The 24,065-nt window shown below is 42.3% G+C and overlaps 1 protein-coding gene across 1 annotated transcript in view; it reads right to left on the bottom strand.

Moving 5' to 3' along the window:
- Positions 1 to 24,065, bottom strand: part of CTNNAL1 (catenin alpha like 1) — a 321,643-nt gene that overhangs the window by 9,694 nt on the left and 287,884 nt on the right. Inside the window, exons 13-17 of the mRNA XM_075314887.1 lie at positions 21,373 to 21,423; positions 19,544 to 19,698; positions 5,067 to 5,115; positions 2,524 to 2,580; positions 1,010 to 1,129 (exon numbers count right to left, since the gene is read on the bottom strand). Of these exons, the coding sequence (XP_075171002.1) occupies positions 1,010 to 1,129; positions 2,524 to 2,580; positions 5,067 to 5,115; positions 19,544 to 19,698; positions 21,373 to 21,423 (432 nt within the window). The remainder of the gene's footprint in view (positions 1 to 1,009; positions 1,130 to 2,523; positions 2,581 to 5,066; positions 5,116 to 19,543; positions 19,699 to 21,372; positions 21,424 to 24,065) is intronic.

Genomic DNA, 24,065 nt, shown 5'->3' with positions numbered 1-24,065 from the left:
GATATACTTATTGGATGCCGCTAAGGCATTTGACTCAGTTGAGTAGGAATTTCTATGGGCAGTGTTGGATAAATTTGGTGTGTACCTGATTTAGTTCATGGATTAGGATATGAGAGTCCAAGGGCTAGGATTAGGGTAAAAGGGAGGCTTAATTTGGCTATTGGATTGATCAAAGGCACAAGGCAGCGATGCTATATATCCCTAGCTCTTTGCATAGGCTATTGAACCTCTTGCTGCAGTTAGAAGTTATTCAGGCATAGATGGTTTCCACAGAGGAGGAATAGAGGTCAAAGTGGCACTATATACTGATGATGCTGTTTCTGACAAGGGCTTCTTCTACTCTTCTCATAGCGATGGAAACAATTGAGAGATACAGTATGGGAAATGTTCAGGCCTAGCTTTTGATAGCGGTGATAATGTACCTAATTATGCCAGGTCTGGAATTAAGGTGGCCTCTCATTTGAACTCATTGGGTATTTAGATAATGGAGCTGTTAATTATGTACATTAAACCTTGCTCCAATAGTAACAAAGTTACTAAAATACTGCTAACAGATTCTCTTTTATTATACCTATGACACACTAGGGGCCCATGGAAGTCAATGACTTTGTAGACATTAGCATTTTTAAAAGTGAATTCACTGGTGTCCAGTGGTTTGTCATGTGACCGCAGCAGGCAACCACTTTATTATAGTAAGCTGCCGGTAGGAATTAAGTTCATTTTCTCCCAATAGCCGCGCTTTCAGTAAGGCAGCTGAACCTATTTGTAACGTTAACATACAGATTGACCCCATCTCTGCAGGTTAATATACTTTGGGGACATGAGAGGTTACCTTTAAGTATTCCTGACTTGGTTAGCTAATCTACAAACAAAATCCTAAAACTTAGAATCAACTTTAAAGTGCTGTTTTTTTCACTATTTATAGAATCAACTCAGGTTTATATAATTACAAGTGATCTACGCCATAATCAATTCTAAGCTCCCACATACCACAGAATAGGGTATGTACCTTGGTGAAGGTGGCAGTTTTGCCCTGGACAGGAGTTCTTGAGGTTATCTGGAGCTGCTGACTCAGTGGAACAAGCTTCTCAATCTCCAACAAGAGTAAAGGTTTGTCATCATCTTCAAGCTGTGAGGAAGCAGGATAATGAATATTACATATAATTGTGAGGAACATGGGCTCACAACCCTTACAGGTATAGCAGAGGAATAAATTCTTTTATTTGCCCTGTACTGAACCTTCACAATTTCATAAAGGGTAACAGAGTAATTCTTGAGAGAATGTACACTAGAAGTGTAATGTAGATATACGAAGGGAGTCCTTGCCATTCAAAACGTCCAATGCAACATCAGGCTCATTTTCATGATCAATAATGTCCTGAAATGTAACGGTTACGCTGTACAAAAGTTTGGTAGGACGTAGTACAGTGTATTCCCCACTAGGTGGCAGCAGAGTAGTGAAGGAGAGACAAAGTAACATAGTAACAGAAAGGCAGCTGAAGTACAGCAGAGTAACTTCAGCAGGCAGTTTTCCGGCAAACCACCAGGGGGCAAATGAGTAGTCAAACAATCAGAGTTTAAAGCCAGGAAAGTAGAGTCACTGCAAAGGGAGGTTCAAAACCAAGTTAGAAAGCAGAACAGAGTCGGAAGTCGGGAGATCAGGTATGCAAAGGGAAACACAAACAACAGACAGGAGCAAGTCAGAGGCTGGGACAGACGAGCGGGGAAGGGTACAGGCCAGGGCACAGTAACAAGGAGTCAGATCAAACAGGAATTTTCACCAGAGCAAGTCACAGGCTGCAGAGCAAAACTATAACCAGCACCAGGATGCAATTGCAGAGACCAGATATAGTGTCTCCTGAAACCAGAATGAGGCTGATGGGAGTTAACCCCTGACATGACCAGGTCGGGTCTGGGAAACTCTGGAGCGGAGATTCCCGATCCTGGATCATGATATTAACACTAATGATATAGGAACTACAGTTTCTACACAGGAACCTTGCTTACGATTGCTCATTGTTTATCAAGAGCTTTGATGCATTTTGCCAGAAGAATAATGCCAGGTCATAAAGGGACCATCCCACCAAAATACCATTCTAAATAGGGAGGAGTGGCAATGATGTGAATATTTAAAGGTCAAAAAGTGCACAGGTCAAATTATTTTTGTAGGGTAAATAGAGCATAATAGGCTATTACAGCCATAAATAATGTATGATGAAAGCAGGATGTGTGCACCTATAATAGGGAGCATTCTGGTAATGTCTTGCTATGGTCATGGGGCAAACTCAATGACTCCAGTCTGTGGGGAAGGTTTCTTACTACAATATTCACTGCATTGAAAAAAGTAGCATTAAAAATGGATTTTGTATTTGTGTGTGATGGTGCAATGCATGCAGCCTTTTGGTATGCAACCGATTTATCAAAAGATAAAAGTGCCATGTATAACCACAATACACTGCTCTATCCACCTGGCATACATGCATATGCTTGAAGAAAATGCACACACTAACTATGTTTTATCACCTGATTAGAAAAAGTGTGGAGAACTGATGAAAGCTTTAAACCGGATGCTGCAAAAACCTAAGAAAAGGGCAAAAAAAGAACTTTAATTTTTTTTTTATAGTTTGAAGCCAACAGGTTAACAAACACCATAAAGGGATTACATGTGAATAATAAACAGCTCTGCATGTTTCCCACTAAAAGGACCTTCTCCCTGGGTAAAGGAAAGATCAATTCCAACAAATGTGAAATATAATTAAGGAAAGAAATTCAGAATAAAATATGGAATGACCAATGATGAGACCATTGGTGAGGATGCTCATAATTAATAGCCAAAACTGAGATACTTTACAGAGTTCATTCTTGATATTTACGAGTCTCCCATCAATCAGGGTTTGCCCACTTCTTTAAATGCAAGATGACATGTGTATGTATACAATATATAAAAGTGCAATGATCTTTCTTCATGTGGATCAACTTTTAACAAATATCAAATAAGTTTGTCTGAAATATGTAGATCCCACACCCTCTGCCCACTTCACCCACCCCTTTTACCCCTCACCCCCGAGTTAATGAGGACTTGTTTGCAGGTCAAAAGTTGCCAATTTTTTGCTCTTATTTTATTCCTGATGCTACTCGAAGTATAGGCAGTCCCTGACTTATGAACATCCGACTTACGACTCATTGTTACAAACGCAATGTATGGGAAAACAAAAAACAAATGCCGAATTTCTCACCTTCCTGACAGAACCAGTTCTCACCATTCTCTTCCTTCCACTGTCACAAGCTGTACCTTTACCCTCTTCATTATAGAGCAGGACTTCCAGCCACGGAGGTCACTGCATGTCATAAGGTTGTGATGTTTTGATAGTAAAGGTACCGTCACACTAAGCGACGCTCCAGCGATCCCACCAGCAATCTGATCTGGAAGGGATCGCTGGAGCGTCGCTACATGGTCGCTGGTGAGCTGTCAATCAGGCAGATCTCCACAGAGATCAGCCACCAGCCAATAGCGACCCGTGTAACAACGCTGTGCTCGGTAACCATAGTACACATCGGGTTACTAAGCAAAGCGCTTTGCTTATAGTTACCCGATGTGTACCTTGGCTACGTGTGCAGGGAGCCGGCTTCTAGAAGCTGCGGACGCTGGTAACCAAGGTAAATATCGGGTAACCAAGCAAAGCGCTTTGCTTGGTTACCCGATGTGTACCTTGGTTATCAGCGTCCGCAGAAGCCAGCTCCCTGCACATTTAGATCGTTGCTCTCTCGCTGTCAAACACAGAGTTGTGTGCTTTACAGCGGGAGGGCAATGACCAAAAAATGGTCTAGGACATTCAGCAACGACCGGCAACCTCACAGCAGGGGCCAGGTCGTTGCTGGATGTCACACACAGTGACATCGCTAGCAAGATCGCTGTTGTGTCACAAAAAACATGACTCAGGAGCGATGTCGCTAGCGACGTCGCTTAGTGCGACGTGGCCTTAAGACATGCACCGTGACCTAATGACATGCAGTGACCTCCGACACCTGGGCATGGCTGAAGTCTTGGCCTATGGTGAAGAGGTTGGAAATGTGGTGGAAAACAAAGGATCGGACGGTGGGCAGAGAAAAGCCAGAGAGGTCAGAGATGAGATATTATGTTTTTTGCCATGTTCCATCTTATGTACAAATTCAGGTTACAAACAAACCCACAGATCATATCCAGTTCCTAACCTGGGAACCGCCTATATTCAGGTTTTTTTTTATTTTTATCGGTCATATGGGTCCAGTGATACAATCCTTTTAATCATTAAGGGGTATTGCTTTATGGTGTTGTCTTTAGGTTGCTCGGCATAATTACCTGTGATTTACAAAAATAACACAAACAAGGAATACCCAGTGGAGCAGCAGGAATAAGAGCAAAAACTGACCACTATTACAAGGTAATGAGTCCTCGTTAGGAGGTGGCCAAACAAAAAAAAAAATCACAAACGGCAGGCTATCAGCTGTACTGTCATGTCTATATTATCAAATACCTACATTGCCCATGAATAATGTAGGAACATGTTTTGTGTGTTGCGTTTTCTTGTCTTTCTCTTAAAAACGCATCCCTGAGTTGGTAAATGGGCGTTAGAATTTGCTTTGTCATGGCATGTCCCGACACAGTGACCCTGTCCAATGAGTGCTGATAATGTGAAACTATGTAGTGATACACTGTTTGGTCAAAGGGAATGATAACGCCCTATTGTCAACTTACTCATACATATCGTGGTAAATATAACATCTGAAGTAAGGCTCCTAACAGAATCTCTGGTGCATATGTGAACAATATCTAACCTTGCTTCTCATACAGCCAGATCAGATACCCACACTTTGCACTGACGAGGGGCAATCACCCCGAAACACCGTGTCTGCACATTGGGATTCTGATCTGGCATATATCCTAGGTCATATGAAAAGGCTTGTTAAAAGGCCAATTTTGACTTTTAGGATTGCTGCTTCCAATAGGTGGTGCTAGAGTTTGTCTCCTTTCCTGGAGAGACAATTTGAATAACCTTGAATGAAGAAGTAACATGGATCAGGCTTACCTCTGCTTGATGAAATAAGTCCTGGGTAGTCTTTAGTAACCCTTCACCCCTGCAAAACAAAGTAAAACCACGGTCAGAATAATAAAATATATTTAAACTTTTGGTAACTTGATTATGTTTGTTCTATATTTGTAATATATGTTTACCCATTATGGGAACTCCGTGACCGTTACTGTATACTGTATAGACTTCTCAATGCGTCTCAGACCTAATTCTTCAGTGAGCAAAAAGGGTCTGCCCCAGAGCTAGGACTCGTGCCATACATTTTTCATAAATATATTCTTAAGACCGCTATTATCAGGGCATATACTGATTTATGCATATAAAAAAATATATGCTAGATTTGTGCTATAAGTTACGGCATTAATTATATTGAATCTGTAGCAGTTACGCCTCCTGCCAATAATCTCCACCTACTATTTGGAGCGGTCATAAGATCAGCCTAAAACCATAGTGTCACAAAATGTTTGTGTAACTTCGTGTTTCTGAAAATGTACAATATTGTGATATCTGAAAATTGGTGAAAATTATAAATAAATAAATTCCCCTTCGTATTCAGTGTTATTTGTTTAACACGTTGTGATTTCTGTCATTACAATGCCCATTTTACCATATATTCATTGATCTCCCTTTCTATTTTTAACATTTTTAATGGGCATATTTGTATCACACTCCTTTAGTCAATAAATGATGTAATGTATTCTACAATTCATGTGATATATTTGCATCGAGACAATCTGTTGTTGGTTATGTGCTACATATACCGTATTTTTCGGACTATAAGACGCACTGGACCATAAGACGCACCCTGGTTTTAGAGGAGGAAAATATGAAAATAAAATTTTAAGCAAAAAATGTCATGACACACTTATGGGGCGAGGATCTGCTGCTGACACTGTTATGGGGTAATGTCCTGCTCATATACTCCCCAGCCTGCTGTATACCCTCATCCTCCTCATATACTCCCCATGCTGCTCATAATATACCCCTATCCTGCTATATGCCCTCATCCTGCTCATATACTCCCCATGCTGCTCATATACTCCCCAGCCTGCTATATACCCTCATCCTGCTCATATACTCCCCAGCCTGCTATATACCCTCATCCTGCTCATATACTCCCCCAGCCTGCTATATACCCTCATCCTGCTCATATACTCCCCAGCCTGCTATATACCCTCATCCTGCTCATATACTCCCCAGCCTGCTATATACCCTCATCCTGCTCATATACTCCCCAGCCTGCTCATATACTCCCCAGCCTGCTATATACCCTCATCCTGCTCATATACTCCCCAGCCTGCTATATACCCTCATCCTGCTCATATACTCCCCAGCCTGCAATATACCCTCATCCTGCTCATATACTCCCCAGCCTGCTATATACCCTCATCCTGCTCATATACTCCCCAGCCTGCTCATATACTCCCAGCCTGCTCATATACCCTCATCCTGCTCAAAAACTCCCCATGCTGCTCATAATATACCCCTATCTGCTATATGCTCATATCCTGGTGTATGGCCACATCCTGTGGCAGATAAAAAAATAAACGTTCATACTCACCTCACCTCACTCCCTGCAGCACCGCTCCTCTTACCGTCTATGTCAGCGGCAGCGCCACTGAATGCAGCAGTCCCCCTGCAGCATCGCGATGTCCTCCGGTCTGTGCCGGAGGCTGCATGTGGACACGTGCACACAGCGATGACGTCATCGCTGTGCGCGCCGCTAGTCATGAAAGTCAGCTGACCGGACAGACGGGAGGAGATCGTGATGCTGCAGGGGAATGGTGAGTAATCTGTACTGATTCACTGCCCCCCGCACTGATGATGATGCGCGGGGAGCAGTGAATACAGCCGTACATGATCACTCCAGGCTGCAGTTGCCAGGGGTGATCATGCGGGCCGGCTGTTTATACCTGCCCATCATCTCGCCCACCTGTCAGCGCCGACTTCACCGCTGAGAGATGGGCGGGAGGATGGGCGTGCATATTAAATGAGCGGGCCCACGTGGTCACGGCAGGCTACTACAGCCTGCTCGTGCCCCCGATGAACCGCTCCACCGCAGCACCCTCATTCCCCGCAGCCACAGTCAGACCATAAGACGCACCCCCAACTTTCTCCCAACATTTGGGGGGAAAAAGTGCGTCTTATGGTCCGAAAAATACGGTAAGTAATATTTCCACTCAACATTGTCAGGACATGTCTCAGACTCACTACAGTTATACAGGTTTCCTCCAGAGGCACACAGTTGCTAAAGAGGTTGTCCGGGCTTGTTATATACTTTATTAGTGTTCCTAGGTAGCAGAATTCTGAGTGTTTGTAATATACTCACTGTCAACATTCTGCACTAATGCCTAAATACCAAACTTCAGCATGTGACCATCCTCATTCCTGATTTTGGAGGATTTCATCAGATACTGACTAGTCTTTTCCTGTCTGGAGACCAGTCGTAAAGTCACAACTGTTTGCTCAGAGAGCGCTTACACACTAAGTCTTTTAAGTCTCCTGTTGCCGTCACACCTTGTGTTAGTGCTAGGCACAGTTGGCCAAGGGACTGCAGGTCAGTGCTGTGTGAACACTAAGGCAACCGATTAGACTGAGCTGTCCAATAAGTTTTCAAGAGGGACGTCTGCAAGTATATTTACAGCACTTGCTGGCTCCTATGCTAGGAATAGCTCTGTGAATATACATAGAGACACGTAATCGGTTTCTGCATTCATACAGTGAAGGATGACTCATAAGCAAGAAATTATATCCCCATATATCCATCCCCAGTATTCACCTGGGAGCCAGTCCAAGGTTTCTTCCATGCACCGTACCATTTATAGACTTCTTGTCAGCATCTGGGGAGCTGGACATGTCTCTCTCTTTGTTTATGACATCCCCATGCCAATGCTGGATGGATGAACTCTGAAACAGTTGATATAAGGGGAGTCTCTATGTATTTTTACAGAGCTGGCATGGAGATGACACCATTGGCATAGGAGCCAACCAGCGCTGTGAATAACTTGGTGTAATACCAATGTGATATGACTGAAGAATGAGTGTGATTTAGATAGGGATCATAATCAAAAGATAGTGATCCCAGATATTATTTGATCCATCAATAATTCAGTATCAAAGAGAGATGTCCCCTGGCTGATCCATTTTTACCATGATGAAGAATACGTGTCAAACAGATCTTAAGCAAAACCACGATAATGAGGAAGTAACGATTACAGTTCCACAGTCAGGAAACTAGTGGTTAGTTGAAAACAGGTGCAAGGAAGCTGGCATGTAAAATTCACGGCTTCTTGCAATATCTCCAGGAAACTGTGGTCGGCCAGTTGTCAACTGGCTAAATGTGCAGGAAATGTGCAGAAAACTGCTGGTGCCCACAGCAGCTTGTGGTCAAGTTACACGAACATGACTCAGCTGTCACATGCTGGTCACCAATTAACCACTCAGAAAACACAACGTACAAAGTTTTCCTATAAAAATACACCGGACTCGCTTAATGATTAGGGACATTTCCAGGACGCTCAAGTGGACGCACTGTTCCTGTGATGCAATTGCCATGTTTTTTCCTTATCACTAATCGAGTCCCTCCGATGAGAAAGGATCGCTACAAAATAAACGGTAATGTTGAGGCATATTTCTGTTATTGTATAAGATTCTATGATTATAAAGTAGTTCTAATGCCTATGTACCATTGACTATTTATGTGCTATTAAAATAAATAGTATCTTGCTATAAAGAATCTTAGTATTCGTGCCTGATTAGGATATCAGTGGGCACTTCATAAGTATGGGCTTTCAGCCCCCTTTTTAGGAGAATTTAGCAAGACATAAATTGGCGTAGTCGGCAGGATTACTTCTATAAGAAGTAATTAACGAATTTTTGTAATTTAGAAATTAAAAACATATATTTGGCAAATTTCCAGATATTTTTTCAATCTTTTTGCATAGTGTTAAAATGTTCGGAAAAATTAAGGATAATGTTAAGGTTGTTGTAGAGATCCCTGGCTGGACTGAGGCTCCCTACAATCTTATAGCACATGAATTGGTCATTTATGGATTGGCAGACAATGGCAGGATAAGCTCAAGGGTAGTGAAGCTACTGATGTTGTGAATGTACTCAGTAGTCTCCCTGTGAAAGCAGGTGATGTAGTGTCTTTAGGACGGCGCATCTGGATTTTGGCAAGTGCATATAGCGTAATGCATGAGCGTAATCTAAAGATGCAGAAGAAAGGTTCCCACATGGAACAAAAGATGATAGAATTAGGTGGCCAGAAAACCGTTCTGGAATGTAATACCAGACTGTTGAAGGATAAATTGGAACATTATCAGAATGTGGCAGAAAAAGCTGCCGTAAAAATTGCTCAAAATAAGTACAAGAAAAGAAGAGGAAAAGTAAATATAACCAAAGTACATAAAAGTATCGCCTCAGCTTCTGTAAACTGGGATCCCGATACTTGGGATGGGGATGTGTGGGATTCATCTTCATCATCTAATGAGGAGAATTACCATAAAGGGAGGATTCAGGCTAACCCAGTAAGGAGGCGCCTACAGAGGACAATGAATGAGATCATCCGGGAACATGTCCGGGATGGTCAGGGAAATCTGCAATATGACGAAGATGGTAATGCCATCACAAATGAGAGAACGATTCCTCATGTAAAAAATCGAGTAACCATTAAAGATTATTCTCCGGGAGAAGTTGATAGCATTTTAACACAGTTTAGACAAAAACCAGGAGAAGGAGAAATTCCCTGGTTGGTCAGGGTGCACAATCTCGAAGGAGGTGGAGTGCACTTTGACGCCGGAGATGTGGCAAAATTTGTCACCATGTCTCGGGACCCAGTAATTCAGAGATCAATAAAAAAAATTATTTTGTTGATCATAATGAGCATGGTACTCAAAACTTAATCATGATCCTAGCTCATGCTTTTCTGGACAAATATCCATCAGAAGCAGACTTTCCTATCAATGATAAACCTTGGTATACCTTAAAAGATGGTATGGAAAGGCTGAAGGAAGAAGCAATGAGGAATGCTCTTCCTCTTTTGGGAATGGATGATGATTATCTCCAGTACCCATTGACAGCCAGCATAAGAAATAGGCTGGTTAAACATGCTCCTCCAGCATACAAAACAGTTATTTTAACCTTAACTGTAGTGCTGACTGGAGAATCAATCGGTGTAGTTCTAGGGAGGATGAGGGAGTTACAGGATATGGGACAGTGGGATAAATCGTCCCCTGGAGGCCATGTTGGTAACAGTAAGCCAAACAATCCTGAATGGAAAGAGAAATCAGTAGGGGAGGCCCCACGGGTGTCTCGCAAAGACATGTTCCAGGCTTTGCTTAAAGCCGGGATCAATAAGGAAAGGATTGATGGAAAGGAGACAGGAGAATTATGGAAGTTGTACAAACAGAAAGTTCTATCCGCAAAGATAGTGACCACTACAAATGTGGAAGGGGGCTCAAAAACCCCCAAGGTAAAGAAAATCAGAGGGAAAAGGGGAAAAACCCCCAAAGAAAGTGTCTTGGGAAGATTTTCAGTCAGTTTATCCATGGGAAGAATTGGCTGCAGCCGTGGCCACAAAGGTCACGGAAGGAAGGGCTAATACACAGACTGAAGTCTGTGTAAATGAAAGTTCAGAAGGAAGTGATTTACCATAGGTAGCCAGCCAAGCCCCCCTATTGATAAAAAGGGACGAACGTCCCTACGTCAATCTTAGCATACATTGGAAAGGGGGAAATGTTCAAAGAGTTCCAGCTTTGATTGACACGGGGGAGGAGGCTACTTTAATTCATGGAAACCCAGAAAAAATAAAAGGACCTTGAGTAAAAATTGCTGGACTAGGTGGTCAAGTGATCACCGGGGTTCAGACACAGGTAGCTTTGAAGATAGGTAATTTACCTATCAAGAAGTATACGGTGCTGGTAGTTCCTATACCAGAATATATTTTGGGAATTGATGTCCTAAAAGGGATGACTCAATCTAACAGAAGGAAAATTCTCCTTTGGGGTTAAGTCTTGTCATAAGGAAATGCGACCGGTGGTGGTCGGCAAAGTTAAAATGCCCCCTGTACATATACCTCCAGCTACAAAAATGATAGCTATGAAACAATATCGAATACCAGGAGGTCAGAGAGATAGGAGAAACCATTAAATAATTGGTAGAAACTGGGGTAATGCGCCCTACCACTACCGCATGGAATAATCCTGTCTGGCCAGTTAATAAGAGTGATGGCTCCTGGCGCATGACAGTTGATTATAGAGAGTTAAACAAGAATACTCCTCCTTTGACAGCTGCAGTTCCGGATACAATAACGATTGTGGAAAATATTCAGACTCACTCCGGAACTTGGTATGCAGTAATTGATTTGGCAAATGCTTTCTTTACTATACCTATTGAATAGAAGGCTCAAGATCAATTTGCATTCACTTGGTTAGGGAGACAATATACCTTTACCAGGTTACCCCAAGGATGGCTACATAGCCCCACAATCTGTCACCGGACGGTGGCAGAGCATTTTGATGGATTTGATCTACCATCAGAAATGCAGATCTCACATTATATCGATGATATAATGATACAAGGACAAGATGAGCAAAGTGTGAAAGATCAATTGACAAAACTGGTTGCTCATATGAGGAGTAAAGGATGGGAAATCAATGATGCCAAGGTTCAAGGACCGTCTCAGGTGGTAACATTTTTAGGGATTCAGTGGAACAAAGGGCTCAGAGAGATCTTGCCCAACGCCAGACAGAAAATTATTAATTTTCCGGTCCCTAAATCCAAACAAGAGACTCAGTCTTATATTGGATTGTTTGGTTTTTGGAGACAACATATCCCTCATTTGGGACAAATGTTGGCTCCTTTGTACAAAGTAACGAGGAAAAAATATGAGTTCCACTGGGGAGAGGAACAGCAAAATGCGTTTGAGATGGTCAAGGAAGTGTGGCAAGATATTGAAGAGATTATTCAATCTACTAAGACCACTGTATTTCATGTCGATGCTCATGTCCCTACAAACTCACGTGAATGTTTGTTTAATTCAGAAGCAGATAAAGCAGCAGCCATCAGACAAGTCAGACCAACAGTTGACAAGGCAAGGTACCGCTGTTTGGGCACACCAGAAAGAGCGAGAACTTATTCCGCAGGTTTAGACCTCAGTACATTGGAAACTGTCGTGGTACCCCCAGGATAAGGTAAAACCAATTTCAACAGGATTGGGTTGCCAGATACCAAAGGATCATTATGGTCAAATAGCCACTCCTTCTAGTTTAGTGTTAAAAGGAGCCATAGTGGTGGAAGGGGTAATAGATGCAGATTATCAGGGAGAAATCAAGGTACTGATGCTAAATTTGGGAAATGAACCTTTGATCTTAGTGAAACACCAGAGGGTGGCTCAGATGTTGATAATCCCAATAAACATGTCTGAGATAAGAGAAGGAACTACCCCAGCAGACTTAACAATACGGGGTACTAAAAGTTTTGGATCCTCTAATATTACAAGTGTAGGAGCAAAAATATGGATTCAAAACCTCCAAGGACCGCCCTCAGAGGCAGAGGTAATAGTGGTGGGAAAAGATCGTACTCTCCTGATAATGAGACCAGGAGTGGAGAAGTGGGAATATGTTCCACAAGAAAAATGTTATTTACGAGAATAATAGTGTATCTCTATTTGCAGATGGTGTTGTAAATAAGTGGAATCCATGGTATCGGTTACTGGGAAAATCTCGATAGTGATGAGATGGGGAAATTCCTGTGTTTGATGTTTGCCTCTTTGGTCGTTGGATGGACAAGTCTACATCAGGAGGAACCTATGCCACAAGTATCCCTTATCTGGCTATCCCGGTATCGATGGAGGAAATCCTAAAGTGGAAAAGTTGTTCTGATCATCTTGCTGATAAAAACACTCGAAATGTTCGACTATGGAATACTACAGTACCCATTCCCGTAGTGGGATGGATCAATCTTCCATGGTGGCAAGGCAATTTGAGTGGAACAATCACCAATTTACAATATCTGGCTTTTAAGGGAGGAATTTTGGTACCAAGAAATAAGACTGGACTGACTAACCTGGGATTCCTCCCTATAGAGAATATAAAAATAAGTTTTGGGACAGCTATAAATACTGTAGATGCTTTTAAACCCAGCTTAGTGGAAAGGACAATTCATGATATGTTATGGCCTTATGCCAATATGTTCATAATTGGGACTAGTGAAACTTGTAGTAACATATCGGGAAATGTAATGTGTAAAGATTCCTCCGAATATCGATCAAATGCCAAAACACATGATATTCAAGAGAGCTTTTCAGATAATATTGCTTTTAGTTTTAATATATAGTAGTGAAAGTGATTATATTTGTGATTCAACCTTTATCTAAATAAACCAAGAAAACAAAATTTGTGGCAAATGATATTTCTTTGTCATGGTATGGTGTTTTCCGAGTAATCTTCCTCTAGTGGAATACTGATGATGGAAAATAATCTCTGGGATCAAGGACCGATTGTGATACCAATGTGATATGACTGAAGAATGAGTGTGATTTAGATAGGGATCATAATCAAAAGATAGTGATCCCAGATATTATTTTATCCATCAATAATTCAGTATCAAAGAGAGATGTCCTCTGGCTGACCCATTTTTACCATGATGAAGAATACGTGTCAAACAGATCTTAAGCAAAACCATGATAATGAGGAAGTAACGATTACAGTTCCACAGTCAGGAAACTTGTGGTTAGTTGAAAACAGGTGCAAGGAAGCTGGCATGTAAAATTCACGGCTCCTTGCAATATCTCCAGGCTAAATGTGCAGGAAATGTGCAGGAAGTTGCTGGTGTCCACAGCAGCTTGTGGTCAAGTTACATGAACATGACTCAGCTGTCACATGCTGGTCACCAATTAACCACTCAGAAAACACAACGTACAAAGTTTTCCTATAAAAAACACCGGACTCGCTTAATGATTAGAGACATTTCCAGGACGCTCAAGTGGACGCACTGTGCCTGTGATGCAATTGCCATGTTGTTTCCTTATCACTAATTGAGTCCCTCCGATGAGAAAGGATTGCTACAGCATAAACGGTAATGTTGATGCATATTTCTGTTATTGTATAAGATTCTATGATTATAAAGTACTTCTAATGCCTATGTACCATTGACTATTCATGTGCTATTAAAATAAATAGTATCTTGCTATAAAGAATCTTAGTATTCGTGCCTGATTAGGATATCAGTGAGCGCTTCGTAAGTACGGGCTTTCAGCCCCCTTTTTAGGAGAATTTAGCAAGACACTTGGTGATATCCCTCCTTACAGCTGACTGTACAACTCACTATCATTAGCTGTTTTAGTGTTCACTCAACACTGGCATGGGAATGTCATCCCTTGCATAGGAGACAGCCAGCGTTGCACTGTATGAACGCAGAAAAGTCTGTACGTATATTCACTTGTGTTAAATCTTATGCAAGGGAAGCCATCCCAAAGACAGCGCTATGTGAATGAGGAAACTGCTGATAGGAATCACTTCCCTATATATATCCAGAGCACTGGCATGGGATCACCATGCTTTTTTATGAATGTCAGGGTTGTACAAATTCCAATTTGACAGATTGGTCCAATCAGATATCATTGCAATTGTGAATACTTGTTAGTACGTACAGCATGTTTTACTAATAATTTTTCAAATGGTATTCATGTCTTCTTGGTGACCCTTCCACACAGTATAATGGCCCCAAAATAGCCCTGTCACTTCCAATGCTAGAACAATTGCTAAAGATCAGTGTTGGGGTACAATTCCAAGATAGTCAAGTGTGCAGAGGGCAGGCAATGCCTGTGAGTATGTACACAAACTGGCAATCAACTGAAATTCAGGAGGAACGTGGGGTAGAAACAAAAAAATGGGTTCAGGTTTTCGTTTTCCTTTTTTGCACTTTTGGGATTTTTTTTTTGCCCTCCCATCCGAAAGCTATAACTTTTTCCATTAACATAGCAGTGTAAGGACTTTTTTGTTGTATTTTTGAATAACATACATCATCCATTTTATCATGTGATATACTGGAAAGTGGCAAAAAATTCCAGGTGTAGTGTCATAGCGATAAAAGTAAAAATGACCTGGAAATTTGAGGTCAGTAGGATTACAGCAATATCAAACATACATAGTTTTTACATTCAGATAATTAATAATAATTCAGAAATTAGTAAAAAAAAAAAAAACATTCAATTTCTGGGTAATGGGTTTGTTTTTTACGGCTTGACTAGAATGGTTTACATTTTTATTGATACCATTTGCGGGTAGATTCATTTTTTTGTGCTACTGTGACTAGAAAAAAACAGTTCTAATTGATTTTGATTTTTTTTCTCGTTAGACCATTTAGTGATCGGCTTCATTTGTTTTATATTTTGATACATCAGACTTTTAGGAACTGAACGATACCACTTGTTTTTGTTTTATTTTTTTTGTAATTCTTAACTTTTATTGAGGGAAAAGCAGGATTTTTTAAACTTTAATTTTTATGTTTTTTTTTTTTTTTTAAAAACGTATTTTAGTGAGTTATTTATTAGCCTCCTTAAGGGATTTGACCTGCGATCGTCTGATCACTTGCTCTATACACAGCAACGACACAGTAATGCTGTATATAGAAAAAATTGCCACAGGCTGGATATCAACAGAGCTCAGTGGTGACAGGCACAGAGGTCTTCAACAAACCCCCGACTGTCATAGCAACCCATCGGCACCCTACATCATCACAAAAAAGAGAAATGGGAGCACAGATTGACGTGCCCCAGACTGGGGGGCTAGTAATGCTGTTGTCCGAGATTGACAGTGGGTTTTAACAGGTCAACAGTCACAGGCAGAGCTCCACTCCACCCATGGATGTTGCTGTCACGGATTGACAGTGACACTGAACACGTCAACAGCAATCATCTGCTGCAAAGATGCAGGAACAGTTTCTGAGCACTCATATGTCAGGGAGCGATCATGCGACGTACCAGAACGTTAATTACCTGAGGCTGGGCATATTTTCTAATTCTGTCCCTGATCACAGCACCACCCATATACAAACAATACAAGAGTTATAAAGTTACATTTGCTTTGTAAACACTCTTTAAAAAGCTCTGAAATAATTTCAATAACTTAAATTATCCATCAAGCTTCTCTAATATGGCTACACATATGGATACACATAAACTCTGAGTACTGATACTCAATGTCTTAGTAAAGGGAATTTGTCAGCAGGATTTTACAACCTAAACTATTTACATGCATAATTAGGTCTTTCAAAGACAATTCTAGCAATACCTTTAGACCGGGGCCACACGGGGATCTACTGCGATCCTGGCATGACACTTGGCTCACGCTGGCAGCACAGCAGGAGCCAAGTGTCATGCAAGTGTCACTGCTACTGAGGTCCGATCTTGCGATCGAACCACAGCTACAGGGGGCGAGCCGGCTCTGAGGAGAGGAGGGAGGGACTTATCTCCCTCTCTCCTCCGTAGCTGGCTATTGCCAGTCTCGCACTGCACTCGCGGTATACCGGTGTACTGCGAGTGCAGTGCGATTTTTCTCTCGCCCGATACACTTGAATGGGTGCGAGAGAAACAAGACTCGTATTACTGCATGCTGCGATTGTTTTCTCGGTCCGATTAGGGCTGAGAAAATAATCACTCATGGGTGCTGACACATAGACTAAAATTGGTCAGAGTGGAATGTGATAAAACATCACATTCCACTCTCTCTGATTTTCATGCCATGTGGCTTAGGCCTTACATGACCAGTCCATTTCTCAGCATTTGAGCCAATATGCACATAGGGCTAAAGAGCCATGACAGAATTGAAACCTGTCACTCCAGCTCCATTCCCTTCCCAGCACTACCTCCTCTTGCTTGACTGCTCCTTTGCTTGAAGTTACACAGTATAAACACAAATCAGTTAACCAGGAGGAGATGGCACAATTTCATTGCTGATATAAATCCTTTGTGCTCAGTGAAATAATCCTGTATTTCCACTACTGTACAAACACAAAACAGAATCTAGCCTACACTGATCCTCAGAGTCCTAGCACCACCAGCTGCTTGTGTGGGGAACTGCCAATGTTTAAATTCACAATAATCTCAGGAGTACATTCACACAAGTGAGAAGTGCACAATGGGCAGATGCCAGCTATGTTCGCTAGCATCTTCCTCTGTGGCTGGACATTATAGCAGATCATCAATTCCACTGTATACTGCCCTACTGCAGTATACAGTATATATATATAGTATATACACACACACACACACACACACACACATATAGATACATACATATACACACACAGTACAGACCAAAGTGTGTGTGTGTGTGTGTGTGCGTGTGTATATGTATGTATGTATGTATGTATGTATGTATGTATGTATGTGTATATATATATATATATATATATATATATATATATATATATATATATATATATAAAAAAGTAATTATTATATGCATACACATACACAGTACAGACCAAACGTTTGGACACACCTTCTCATTCACAGAGTTTTCTTTGTTCTCATGAAAAACTATGAATGAAAACATGTGTAATGAAATATTTAAAGTGTGAAACAACTGAAAATCTGTTTTATATTCTAGGTTCTTCAAAGTAGCCACCTTTTGCTTTCATTACTGCTTTGCACACTCTTGGCATTCTCTTGATGAGCTTCAAGAGGTGGTCACCGGAAATGGTTTTCCAACAGTCTTGAAAGAGTTTCCAGTGATGCTTAGCACTTGTTGGCCTTTTCCCTTCACTCTGCGGTCCAGCTCACCCCAAACCATCTCGTTTGGGTTCAGGTCTAGTGACTGTGGAGTCCAGGTCATCTGGTGTAGCATCCCATCACTCTCCTTAGTCAAATAGCCCTTACACAGCCTGGAGGTGTGTTTGGGGTCATTGTAATGTTGAAAAATAAATGATGGTCCAACTAAACGCAAACCGGATGGAGTAGTATGCCGCTGCAAGATGCTGTGGTAGGCATGCTGGTTTAGTATGCCTTTAATTTTGAATAAATCCCCAACAGTGTCACCAGCAAAGCACCCCCACACCATCACACCTCCTCCTCCATGCTTCACGGTGGGAACCAAGCATGTAGAGTCCATCCGTTCACCTTTTCTACAAAGACATGGTGGTTGGATCCAAAGATCTCAAATTTGGACTCATCAGACCAAAGCACAGATTTCCACTGGTCTAATGTCCATTCCTTGGGTTCTTTAGCCAAAACAAGTCTCTTCTGCTTGTTGCCTTTCCTGGCAGTGGTTTCCTAGCAGCTATTTTACCATGAAGGCCTCCTGCACAAAGTCTCCTCTTAATAGTTGTTCTAGAGAGGAGAAGGTGTGTTCAAACTTTTGGTCTGTACTGTACATACATACATATATTATAATATATATATATATATATATATATATATATATATATATACACACACATATACATACACACACACACACCTAAATACTAACAGGCAGTTAGTGATTGTTACCTACATACTCTCTGTGCGCAGACATTGCGCCAACTAAATTTTGGGACATCTATGGTTTGATGTATTGGTCTGAGTGGATTGGATGGGTTGTTTCCTGAGAAATTCAGGTCAATTGCACTTTTAGAAATATATAATATATATTTAATATAATTATAAATATAATTTGAAAACTGGTGATGTGTTCAATACTTATTTCAAATGCTGTATATGCAAGGGCTGAACTAGAACCATACATAAACTTTAGGAAGTGCTGACAGGGCATCTTTAAGTCTGGTCCAGCTATTATGTGATCATCAGGTGTCAGAAGAAGCAGGAGCTGCTGGGTCCTAGCAGATGGAGATCAGCTCAGCAGTTCAAGCAGGAGGCTGAGTTTTGCCTTTTAACTGAGGCTAATATGTTAGTGCCACTTACAGGGAAAATCAGCAATGAAAAAAAAATGTTTAAATGTTGAAATGTCTCCAGAAGGTCTTTTATGACCTCACAGGTTATACAAATAAATAAAAGATCGGAAAAATAAAATAAAGAAATTCCTATTAGTCTAAATCGCTGCCACAAGCACTGCCAACCCCCCTTCCTAAAAAAATATGTATACAACAAATATATAATTATTACATGAAGCAGAACGTAATTTTGATTCTATTTAAGTAGTCCTTTTTGGTTTAAAAAAAAATGTGAAAAACGGACCCTTCTTTTCTTTTCCCCTGCCTTCTTATCAACAAAAAAAATTATGTATATATAAATTGACATACAAATTAGATCCCATGTATTTTGGAAAAACAGAGTGAAAAATTAGTTACATATCAAAAGAGGCAAACATTTTGGAGCTTTTAAAACAACATGTACTAAAAAAAAGTGGCCTTGGACCTTGGATAAAATTTACTTTTTTAACAATACACTTTGAAATACAAAACGAAGTCACATCGACATGGATTTGAAACTATATTTGTATACAAAAGGTTAAAGTGAAATCCATACATACCTTGTAAATAGGTACATTGTGTAAGCCATGCTGGACATGGTCTGCCCATGCCTAACCAGCTCATTCTCTTGATCTTCCCATTTTTCTGCTTCAGAATCCACATCTGAGGTGAGTAAACGCAGTTCTAATCCTTGCTTGGAGATTTTTGCCTGTTCCTATAGGAAGATATGTTACATTCAATTAATAAGTAAATCCTATGCTTTAGATCAGGGTTTCTCATATGTTTTCTACCTGGGCTTGGCAGACTAAAGGCCCTGTCACACACAGAGATAAATCTTTGGCAGATCTGTGATTGCAGTGAAATCATGGACATATTGTTCCATTTGTACACAGCCACAAACCTGGCACTGATTGTCCACAATTTCACTGCAACCACAGATCTGACAAAGATTTATCTCTGTGTGTGACGGGGCCTTTAGTCTGCCGAGGCCCAGGTAGAAAACATATGAGAAACCCTGATCTAAAGGCCCTGTCACACACAGAGATAAATCTGCAGCAGATCTGTGGTTGCAGTGAAATTGAGGACAATCAGTGCCAGGTTTGTGGCTGTGTACAAATGGAACAATATGTCCATGATTTCACTGCAACCACAGATCTGACAAAGATTCATCTCTGTGTGTGACGGGGCCTTAAGATAATGCCTGAACCTCACTGGACAAACCAAGATGATGCCTATAGCAGAAGTCCATCCTGAAAATTTAAAGTCTCAAACAATTTTCCTTTTTTCTTTAGTTGTCTGAGCCCAATAGAACATTAAAATAAGTACAAAATCAAATCGAGCATGTTGTTAAAGTAGAGATTGCTGCAGCCATAGATCCAAACTGCCTCTTCAGCTGGACCCCGCAACCAGGTGACTGAGTAGCATGGGGTGTGTTGTATGGTGGTGGCAGGCAGTTTGCACTATAATTTACTCCATTTTCTGACAAATTATAGTAAATTTATCAGGCCATGTGTAACCCTGCTCTTTCAACTAAATCCCTCCCACTTTTTAGAAAAACTCCAGTAAATTATGGGGGGAAAAAAGGCACATCATGGAGTAAACACTGGCATGTGCAAAAATTTGACCAAAAAAACTGGTGAAGCGATAATTCACTCCAATTTCTTGCAAAAAAAAAAAGCCACTACCAGTAGAAACCATCGCTATGAGGAGGTGTACTTAGTCTACAATGTTTAAACAGGTGACACGTGTCAAAGAAGCATCCACATGAATGTCAGGATTCAAGGTTTTCCAGTAGAGAATGGTCCAGAGCATTGCACTGCCACTCCGCTTTTGGTGGTTAACCCCTTCACGACCTTGGACGGATCTATCCGTCAAGGATTGTGTCCCGTTAAGCTCTGCCCCCTGCATAACATAAGCATAACAGGGGGAGGGGATAACTATGAAAATATTATCTGATCCTCTGCTGCTGTCACCCAACAAGAAGCTAATTTTATAAACTTCACTTTCTTGGATTTCAAAACCTAAACATCCGAGCTGCCCACTACAGGTATGTAGAGAATCAGCCTGATAGTGCCAGTATAGCACTGGCTTTAGGTTATGTACAAAAATCCTGGTGATTGGTTCCCTGGTGCTACCTCAACAATGATGATGGGGTTGCTACATCCTGTAGTTCACTGGTATGGTGACCTGGTGTTGGTAATAAGGCTGATTTTTTCTGTGAGGCTTCTTGGATCCCTAACCTATCATCTTCCACCTTTCCTCATTTAGCCTGAGCACAAAAGTTTAAAAAAAAACAACAAAAAAAAATAAAATAAAAACAAAAAGAGTCAACCTAGTCTTGTTGACCATAATCTAATTATTACTTCACGAGTCTAGCATTCTGACTTACCTCTCCATCAAGCTTCACAGGCTTCAGCGTTTTCAGGTTCCCGCTATGTTTCTAAAAACAATCAGATTAAAATATATAAATTCATTAATTGTTTTATGAAATAAAGATAGCAGCCGTCAATATTAGGCCTCACGCAGACATCGGTGATTTATCATGTAAGTAAAGAAGGGAATTTTGTTTACTTACCGTAAATTCCTTTTCTTCTAGCTCTAATTGGGAGACCCAGACAATTGGGTGTATAGGCTATGCCTCCGGAGGCCGCACAAAGTACTACACTTAAAAGTGTTAGGCCCCTCCCCTTCTGCCTATACACCCCCCGTGCTCCCACGGGCTCCTCAGTTTTGGTGCAAAAGCAAGAAGGAGGGACAATAATTATAAACTGGTTTAAAGTAACTTCAATCCGAAGGAAACTCGGAGAACTGAGACCATTCAACATGAACAACATGTGTACACAAAAAAACAGGGGCGGGTGCTGGGTCTCCCAATTAGAGCTAGAAGAAAAGGAATTTACGGTAAGTAAACAAAATTCCCTTCTTCTTTTTCGCTCTATTGGGAGACCCAGACAATTGGGACGTCCAAAAGCAGTCCCTGGGTGGGTAAAATAATACCTCGTAAGAGAGCCGTAAAACGGCCCTTTCCTACAGGTGGGCAACCGCCGCCTGAAGGACTCGTCTACCTAGGCTGGCATCCGCCGCAGCATAGGTATGCACCTGATAGTGCTTAGTGAAAGTGTGCAGGCTCGACCAGGTAGCCGCCTGACACACCTGTTGAGCCGTAGCCTGGTGCCTCAAAGCCCAGGACGCTCCCACGGCTCTGGTAGAATGGGCCTTCAGCCCTGAGGGAACCGGAAGCCCAGCCGAACGGTAAGCTTCGATAATTGGCTCCTTGGTCCACCGAGCCAGGGTTGATTTGGAAGCCTGTGATCCTTTGCGCTGGCCAGCGACAAGGACAAAGAGTGCATCCGAGCGGCGCAGGGGCGCCGTACGAGAAATGTAGAGTCTGAGTGCTCTCACCAGATCTAACAAGTGCAAATCCTTTTCACATTGGTGAACTGGATGAGGATAAAAAGAGGGTAAGGAAATATCCTGATTGAGATGAAAAGGTGGATACCACCTTAGGGAGAAATTCCGGAACCGGACGTAGAACCACCTTGTCCTGGTGAAAAACCAGAAAAGGGGCTTTGCACGACAACGCTGCTAGCTCAGACACTCTCCGAAGAGAAGTGACTGCTACTAGAAAAACCACTTTCTGCGAAAGTCGTGAGAGGGAGATATCTCTCATTGGCTCGAATGGTGGTTTCTGAAGAACCATCAGCACCCTGTTTAGATCCCAGGGTTCTAACGGCCGCTTGTAAGGTGGAACGATGTGACAAACTCCCTGCAGGAACGTGCGTACCTGTGGAAGTCTAGCTAGGCGCTTCTGGAAAAACACAGAGAGCGCTGAAACTTGTCCCTTAAGGGAACCGAGCGACAAACCCTTTTCCAGTCCAGATTGAAGGAAGGACAGAAAAGTAGGTAATGCAAATGGCCAGGGAGAAAAACCCTGAGCAGAGCACCACGACAGGAAAATTTTCCACGTCCTGTGATAAATCTTGGCGGACGTTGGTTTCCTAGCCTGTCTCATAGTGGCAATGACTTCTTGAGATAACCCTGAAGACGCTAGGATCCAGGACTCAATGGCCACACAGTCAGGTTGAGGGCCGCAGAATTCAGATGGAAAAACGGCCCTTGAGACAGCAAGTCTGGTCGGTCTGGTAGTGCCCACGGTTGGCCGACCGTGAGATGCCACAGATCCGGGTACCACGACCTCCTCGGCCAGTCTGGAGCGACGAGGATGGCGCGGCGGCAGTCGGCCCTGATCTTGCGTAACACTCTGGGCAACAGTGCCAGCGGAGGAAACACATAAGGGAGCTGAAACTGCGACCAATCCTGAACTAAGGCGTCTGCCGCCAGAGCTCTGGGATCTTGAGACCGTGCCATGAACGTTGGTACCTTGTTGTTGTGCCGGGACGCCATGAGGTCGACGTCCGGCACCCCCCAGCGGCAACAGATCTCCTGAAACACATCCGGGTGAAGGGACCATTCCCCTGCGTCCATGCCCTGGCGACTGAGATAATCTGCTTCCCAGTTTTCCACGCCTGGGATGTGAACTGCGGATATGGTGGAGGCCGTGGCTTCCACCCACATCAAAATCCGCCGGACTTCCTGGAAGGCTTGTCGACTGCGTGTGCCGCCTTGGTGGTTGATGTATGCCACCGCTGTAGAATTGTCCGACTGAATTCGGATCTGCTTGCCTTCCAGCCACTGCTGGAACGCTTTCAGGGCAAGATACACTGCCCGAATTTCCAGAACATTGATCTGAAGCGAGGACTCTTGCCGGGACCACGTACCCTGAGTCCTGTGGTGGAGAAAACCGCTCCCCACCCTGACAGACTTGCGTCCGTCGTGACTACTTCCCAGGATAGAGGATGCAGGTGAAACTGCGCGAAAGGGACTGCTTCCATTGCTGCCACCATCTTCCCCAGGAAGTGCATGAGGCGCCTCAAGGGGTGTGACTGGCCTTGAAGGAGAGATTGTACCCCTGTCTGTAGTGACCGCTGCTTGATCCGCGGAAGCTTCACTATCGCTGAGAGGGTATGAAACTCCATGCCAAGGTATGTGAGCGATTGGGTCGGTGTCAGATTTGACTTTGGA

This window comes from Anomaloglossus baeobatrachus, chromosome 6 (assembly GCF_048569485.1).
Source record: "Anomaloglossus baeobatrachus isolate aAnoBae1 chromosome 6, aAnoBae1.hap1, whole genome shotgun sequence".
NCBI lineage: Eukaryota > Metazoa > Chordata > Amphibia > Anura > Aromobatidae > Anomaloglossus > Anomaloglossus baeobatrachus.
Note: the sequence above shows the minus strand (reverse complement) of the source record. Positions and strands in the feature narration are given on the sequence as shown.